At 40.5% G+C, this 7855-nt stretch overlaps 1 protein-coding gene across 1 annotated transcript; it reads right to left on the bottom strand.

The window, feature by feature from the left end:
- Nucleotides 1-208: 208 nt before the first annotated feature.
- On the bottom strand, nt 209-7855 carry si:dkey-12e7.4 (uncharacterized protein LOC558132 homolog). Its single transcript, XM_050074179.1, has 6 exons — nt 7605-7855; nt 6907-6958; nt 5336-5523; nt 2354-2527; nt 1910-2020; nt 209-853 (listed from the first exon to the last, which is right to left on the bottom strand). Exons 1-6 carry the CDS (start codon nt 7755-7757, stop codon nt 740-742), a joined length of 792 nt encoding a protein of 263 aa, XP_049930136.1. The 5' UTR covers nt 7758-7855; the 3' UTR covers nt 209-739.

Here is a 7855-nt window from a genome sequence, read left to right on the forward strand (position 1 = left end):
GAAAAGGAAACCTGTCAAGTTTTGCAGTGACCTTTTTGCTTCTTTTTCAACGCTTCTGAGAAGTACAAAGAAAAACATCTGCACTACTGGTATTTTCTATACAAGAAATTGAGGGTGCACTCGTTAACTGGTAACACTTCAGATTTCAAGCCCGACCACCACATTTAAAAGTTAGTGTTGAGCCCTATCTCATTAAAGACCTCTACTAGGAGACACACTTGTGGAAATTCAAACTTTTATTACTGTTTCACGGCAACTGTGCCAAAGTTAATGCTCTAAACAATAAACATGTCAAAATAGCATTTTTAACACATTTTTGTATTACAGACCTTTTCAAACACACACACCCTCACTCCCGTTAAAACTTTAACAAAGTCTTGTTTGATTGTCTTCGGCACTCGGCCTGCGGCCTCGTGCCTATGACCGAATCACAGCCGTGACGATATAGGAATATAACATCACTCCCTCTCGTGTGATATTGCTTAAATGACACACACCACACAATCTACAATACTTATGAATAATCAAGTAATCTCTATAAGGAAGCAAATACTGTCGTTCTTTATACAGTGAAGTTGTCTTAAGGTGAAATACACACCATTTCTATTAAAAGGTAGAGCCTGACTAAGATTTAACACTGTGCACTCTGAGTCATTGATATGTTTCTTTGCATAGTTGAAGCTGCTCATAAACTGAATCAATAGCCATTATGATCCATTAGTAGTGCTTATAATCAGGGTTACCATGGCAACACCTCTCCTGTAAAGTTCAGAAATGACCCATGATCCTTTTCAGTCAGTCCACCAATCACAGACAAGACGGAAGAAATGCTCTCCTCTGGACTCAGTGGAGCCTGAAAAGAAACGAATTAGCACAAAAAATGATATCCAGACACTTCTTGGAAATGTTAATACAATTATCCCTAAAAACATCCCCCATGGCACTCAAATACAATATAAATATAAAAACTGTAAGGCCCAATTCCAATCCGATCCCTTACAGACTCACTGACTTAGAGGCGCATTCATGTGAAGTGCGTGAGTGTGTGAGGGCTGTCCCATTGTCAAATCGTCAAGTCAGAGAGTCAGTGACTGAGCCCTTTATGCCCCCTTACCGTACTCAGCATCGATGTGGACTTACGGTAAGGAAATTACCCACAGTTCATAGCGTTGTGACGTCAAATACAGGGGTTGCCCTCGGAACACCGGAAGTGTTATAAAAAAAAACGAAAACACGGTCGGCAGATATGCAAACGGTAACGTTATGGAAGGAGAGCGAAAAAACAGATAGATAAACAAAGAAACATTACATTAACAAGGATTTAAGATGGTACATAAACACATATGAAGTCATATCTATCTATCTATCTATCTATCTATCTATCTATCTATCTATAGATATATATAGATATATATTCTTAGATATATATTCTTTGTGTGTGGAATATATGCTGACAATAACCGATAAATGATCACGCCCAGAGGCGCCAGTGTCAACAATATTTTGTAGAGAGGGGGATAAGTGCTGTCCCATTCCTATTTGTAGCATCCGGAGCCCTTTCAGACTCTCACACTCAATCACTTACAGCTGACGTCAGTTAAGTCAGTGAGGGTTCAGGGCTTGAGTCTTTAGGGGCCGGATTGGAATTGGGCCTAAGAGCTCATATATTTTAGTCAAATACACAAACATTTTTTTCACACTAATGTAAATTTCAAAAGGGCTCAAGAATATGAAAAGATATTTACTCAGATCTGTCAGCACTAAAACTCAGCTCCACCTTTTTGTTCTCAGTTTGTCTGTGCTGAACTTCCCTTGCTGTCTGCTGTCACCTGTCGCTATCTTGCTATTGTCAGTCTGCCTTCATGTACCTGCATGCATGTCTTTTATTGTATGTTTGCCAGGCCCTTACCTCAGACCCCCCCATGTCAGTGCGGACCCAGCCAGGGTGTATAGCCATACACAGAATCCCATCAGGCTCCAGGTCAACAGCCATACAGCGACTCACCATGTTTAGGGCACTCTGAAAAGGCAGGAACAAGTTACTATTCAACACAACACAAACCTCAACCCACTACAGTACAGTTTTGCACAGCACTGCAGCAGGGGATCTGTGGAGGGATGTTAAAAGGTGGAGTTGACATTTCTCATTTATCCTAGAATCTATTGTTGCTATATGTTTAATCAGAAGAGCGCTTATGACTTTCTTTCATTTACCAGAACAGAATTGCAATACCCAATCATGTAGCAGCACCATTTCTGCAGCCATATCTAAGCTAGTTAACTTACCTTACATGCCTTGACAGTCTTGTATGAATTGGTATCAAGCAAATATATTCGGCCGTGGTAACAATACCTTGGACGTCCTGTAGGGGTACCATTTGAAGTTCTTGGCCCGTTCCCCCCAGTTGAGCTCCACAGAGCCCAACGAAGAGGTCATGTTAATGACTGCTGCCCTCTGGATGCCCATGCTCCCTGTGCCACCCACTCCTCCTCTAGACGCAGCTTGCTTCAACAGAGGCAGGAAGGCCTTGCAGGGACACAAAAAAAAAATAAACCACATACATCACAGCTGAAGCTGAAATCAACTTACTGTACAGGGCTTTCATGAGATGGAGCAGAGGAGGAGGATGTAACCAATGTTTCGTCAGAACTTCTTGAATCTGAATATCAATTATCATAGTTAGTGATAGGTTAGAGAAAGGATTCAGTATTTATTTCATGATAATAATGCAGTTGTCACTGCAAATAATATCTAATATTCATAACAAAACTACATCTGAATGCAACATGTTACATATGTACAACACAGAGCCCACTACTTAAGACACACATGTAAGAAACTATTTCAGTATCAAATCTTGCATTTTGGGCAAACTCAGGAGCATTTCCAGTCAGATTATAACATATTCTCACTGTACAGTCTGTGAGTAGGAATAACAATAGAGCCCTCTGGTGGTAGCATGTCCAGCTTACAGAGAAATTGTTTAAAACTATTCATTTATTTTTCTAAAAAGAACTATATAGATACACACTGTATTGTGTTTCTTGTCCAAACCCTTTATATCAGTGAAGGTAAACTGAATAAAAGAAACAACTGTCAAGCCCTCTGAGGCAAATTTTGATTTGTGTCATTGGGCTTTATAAATAAAATTGAACTGAACTGAACTATAACGTGATACAGTTCTATAGCAACCCAAACTACATCCTCCAAAATAATCAAACAATTTAATCAACACCTCTCTTAAACAGTTTAAACCAGGATTATGTTTTGAACACCAAATTCTAATCAGTCCATTCTTGAGTCCAAGCGGATTTTTGGGCCAAAGTTGAGGAAACTCCCTTAAGGCCTTCTTTGGATATTGCGTTCAGGACAATGAGACTGATGCAAGGTCAAAGTGATCTTGACCTTTGACCTTCAAAATCTAATCATTCCTCATTGAGTCCAAGTGCATTTTTGTGAAATCTGAGGAAATTCCCTTAAGGAGTTCTTGAGATATCATGTTCACAAGGATTAGATGGATGCAAGGTCACAGTGACCTTGACCTTTGACCGCCAACATCATATCAGTTCAAGTCAATAAGACAGACAAGGTCACAGTGACTTTGACCCATGACTACAAAATTGAATCAGCTCATCATTACATCTAAATGGATGTTTGTGCAAAATGTGAAGAAATTCCCTCAAGGCATTCTTGAGATATCACGTTCACAAGAATAGGATGGACAGACAGATGGACAGACGGACATACAACTGTATGAATGGGCAGAGGGACAACCCGACAACCCACATATTCATTAAAAAGGGAAGTAAAAACTGAAACATCACACTGACATAAGTATTCAGATCCTTTGCTTTGATATGTATCTCAGGTACATTCTACTTCTCTTGATCCTCTTTCAGATGTTTCTTCCTTGAATAGAGTCCACCTGTGGTTAATTCAATTGATTGGACATGATTTGGAATGGCACACACCTGGCTATATAAGTTCTTACAACTGACAATGCATATCAAAGCAAAAAACTGGCAATGCAGTCAAAGGAACTGCCGGACAGCTACATAAAATCTGCTGCATTGACGGTTCCCAGAAGCACAGAGGCCTCTATAATTCCTAAATGGAAGAAGTTTGGAAAAACCAGGACTCTTCGTAGAGAAACTGAGCAATCAGAGGAGGAGGGCCCTGGTAAGAGAGGTGACAATGATAACTCTGACTGAGCTAAAGAGATCCTGTGTGGAGATGAGAGAAACTTCCAGGACAAAGATCACTGCAACAATCCACTGATCTAAGCTTTATGGCAGAGTTGCCAGATGGAAGTCTCTACTCAGTGCAAGATACCAGAAAGCCCTCTTGGAGTTTGCAAAAAAAAAAAGCATCTGAAAGGCTCCCAGACTGTGAAAAACAAGATTCTCTGGTCTGATAAAACCAATATTGAACTGTTTGGCCACAATTCCAAGCATCATGTCTGGAGGAAACCAAACACCACTCATCACCTGCCCAATACAATCTCAACAATGAAGCCTGGTGGTTGCAGCATCGTGCTGTTACGATACAGCTTAATAGATTCTAGTCTGAATCTGTGCCACCTCTCCCATCTGAATGGGCAGTGAGGAAGATCCACAATGTTTATTAATAAAGCCAAAGATAATTGCTGTTCTGTTACAAAATGCAGCAAAACCTCAAATGTGAGAGGCTAGAAACATCAATGATTTGGCTCAAATGTTTTTCTGCTAATCATCTAATTTAACAATCAACTAATTCTTTCACCTTAAAATGGGAGTAAAGCATGTTTCAAAGTTATCAGCCCACTGAGAGTGGAGTGCAGTGCATTGCAGACATCCCCCTACCGTTAGACATTTAAGCAGCAGCGTGGCCTTGTAGTCACAGAGACTGTCCTTCAGTTGGAGCAAATTGTGTGTCAGCACGCATATGCCCTGCTGACATGTTCTCGATCAGCGCCTGAATTTTTACCAGCGCAGCGTGCTGCTCTGAAGTCCGCCCTGTACTCTGGGGCCAACTGAAACCAGACTTTCAATTAATATTTATGAAATACAGTCTGCCCTGGGCGAGGGGGCTTTTGTTACTTCTGTCCATCAAGGTCATCCTTTTGTTTTAGTTTGCAGTGTTCGGGAAATGAAAAACTCACAGGTCCTGCTCCTGGTGTCTAAAGAAAAAAGAGGTGTAGCTTCACTTCTTTTCTTTTTTATTTCACCATCTGGGGAGGTGAGAGCTGAAGACGTTCCAAACAAAACATTTCTTGTCACTAGCCGATCAGCAACATCCAAGTCGACAGGAAGCACAAAATGTATACAGAAAAAATAATAGCGTAGTACACATTACCTTGGTAATCATTAGAGGAGCCACAGCATTAGTGTGAAAGTTTTCTATCATCTTCTCAGCAGTAACGGTATGAAAGTCGGCCACCACGTTGATCCCTGCATTGTTGATCAGGCAGTTCAGACCGTCTTCTTGTACCAGCTGGCCCACCTCTTCCACAGACTTCTTTATACTGTCCTGGTTCACTACGTCTAGAAGAGACACATCAACACTGCAAATTACAAAAAAGAGCCAATCAAAATGGAAGAAATAAAATGCAAGCTGAACATAAATTAATAAATAAATCAATGTTTTGACCATAACGTCATATCGTCAGTGTGTATAGGATATATGCTTTTTCAAGGGCATCACTTTGTGTTGAAAGTGCTGGGAACATAAGGGCTCAGATGAAAAAACATGTTTTTAAATGGTCTTTATGCAATTTAGGCAACTTAATGGAGGGGATGGATAGGAGGTCAGAATAGGTAATTACAGTGGGAGGGGGAAAACAGCGCATCAAGAGGGCATAGCCTAGGCTTCTTCTGAGGGTTTTGCTTCAGCATTGGGTGGGGGGACACATATTAGATAGGATGTTTGGGGGTCCTCTCCCAGGAAATTCTGAGCATCAAAAACCTCATTTCCTGTGTTCTGGTTTACTTTTTTGCACCAATTTATGAGGGAAATGTCTTTGTTTACGTAAAGTAAAAACACAAAACTCTGCAGACAGTTTACATTTAAAAATCAAAACTGAAATGGAATATAATTCCGTGAGGCTCAGAAATTCTGAATTGCTTTGAAATACTGATTCTCCTGTAGATCAACTTTTCTCATTTAATGATATCCCTGCTTACTCAACTACGCATGAATAACTCTTCAGGGGGAGTAACCTCTTTAAATACGTATGTGGCACCTATTCATGTGAATGCACATCAATTTATTTTCATAAATTCAGAAACCCCTGGACTCTTGTAGCTCATGTGTGTTGTCATGTTCACAGACAGAATGGAAAAGGCTATGTTTTTTTGTTTTGTTTTGTTTGTTTGGGTTTTTTTTAATCTTATGTTACTGCTCTTGGACAGTGCACATTTGTATCTTCAGTGCTTGCATTGCGTTGTATTTTTTTTCTCCTTGCTCAAAATAAGCCTTTTTCAACAAGTTTTCAGAACATTTTTAAGCAAATTATGCTATTAAACGGTGATGGGGGCAAAACTGGCCATCTCAAAAAGTGATGGAGGTATGTTCCCAGTGTCACCAGAGTAAATGATAATAATAATAATTATAATAATATAAACTTTATTTTAATAGAGCTTTTCTAAACCAGAGTTACAAAGTGCTTTACTGTACAATACCATACAATATGAGAAAACAAAGATGTAAAATGTTTAGTTTCTCTGTGGTTATGTATCTAAATTATCCCATAAGTAATTACATTGAGGCATTAATTTAAAATGATTTATTCACATCTAAACTATACAGGCACTGGTGTTGTAAAGTGAGGGCTGTGTGCTTGTTAGTTTTGCACACATAACCTATTCTAGTACTTTTCACATATTGTTTGTTTACACACCCACAACCATTGTTTACCTCTGTCTTACCCAAAGTGATGACGTGGATGTTGGGATGTTTCTCTGCCAGTTCCTGAAGCTTCTGTAAGTCAAAACCACATCACATCATTGTTCATTCGCAGATAGGCCTATTCAGTGGGGAAACAATGATGGGCTCTGTGTCGTTTGACTGTATTTCTCCAACTGTTAGTAGTAATGTATGTACCTACACCCTTTTTCTTCAGTCAATTCAGCGTCGAGCAGAAATAATTGCTCTACAACAAGGACACTCAAAGCACTACAGGTGGTGTGGTTACAGGATTGCTGTAATCTACGAGTGGACTTTAATACGTCCCGGTGCATCTCTTCGGGAAAACGTGGAGGCGGTGTTTGCATAGCAAGTGAGCTTCACAAGCACCACTGCTGCATACGTCAACTGTCTGTGCTCATCACAATATCCGCGCGTTCATATAACAAATTCAACATAATAACACCATATAGCCTAATATAAATTAAAAAAACGAAAGGGTCACTCTGCGTACAGCTCACAGTGTGCGTCGCCATGTTGATGTGACGTCAGGTTTGTTTATGCCGGTGTTCTGTCAAATAGAGCGAACTCAGACTTGGCGGATGTCGCCCGGGTTTTAGACTTGAAATTGAATGGCCGTTACAGTTTCCGCGTCCCATGCCGTTTTTTTCCAATTTCAAAATACACTGAAATGCTACTGTCTGTAGGTGCTAATGTTGACCTGCGAGCGCGTGGAGTCTCTGGTCGTCGCTATAATCTTGCCGGGTGAGAAACTTCCGCTCGCCAGGCTGTCGACTATCTGCAGCCCGAGACCTCGGCTGGCTCCCGTAACCAGCACAGAGCCGCAGTTTTTAAAATTCATGACGCCACTCATTGCTAATGTCCCCTGTAACAAATGCTGGACTCAGCAGCCTGGTGGCTGAGCTCTCTGTCCTGATGGATATCGCTCGTGACAGGGCTTTGTTAAATCTG

Source organism: Epinephelus moara, chromosome 20 (assembly GCF_006386435.1).
Source record: "Epinephelus moara isolate mb chromosome 20, YSFRI_EMoa_1.0, whole genome shotgun sequence".
Lineage (NCBI taxonomy): Eukaryota > Metazoa > Chordata > Actinopteri > Perciformes > Serranidae > Epinephelus > Epinephelus moara.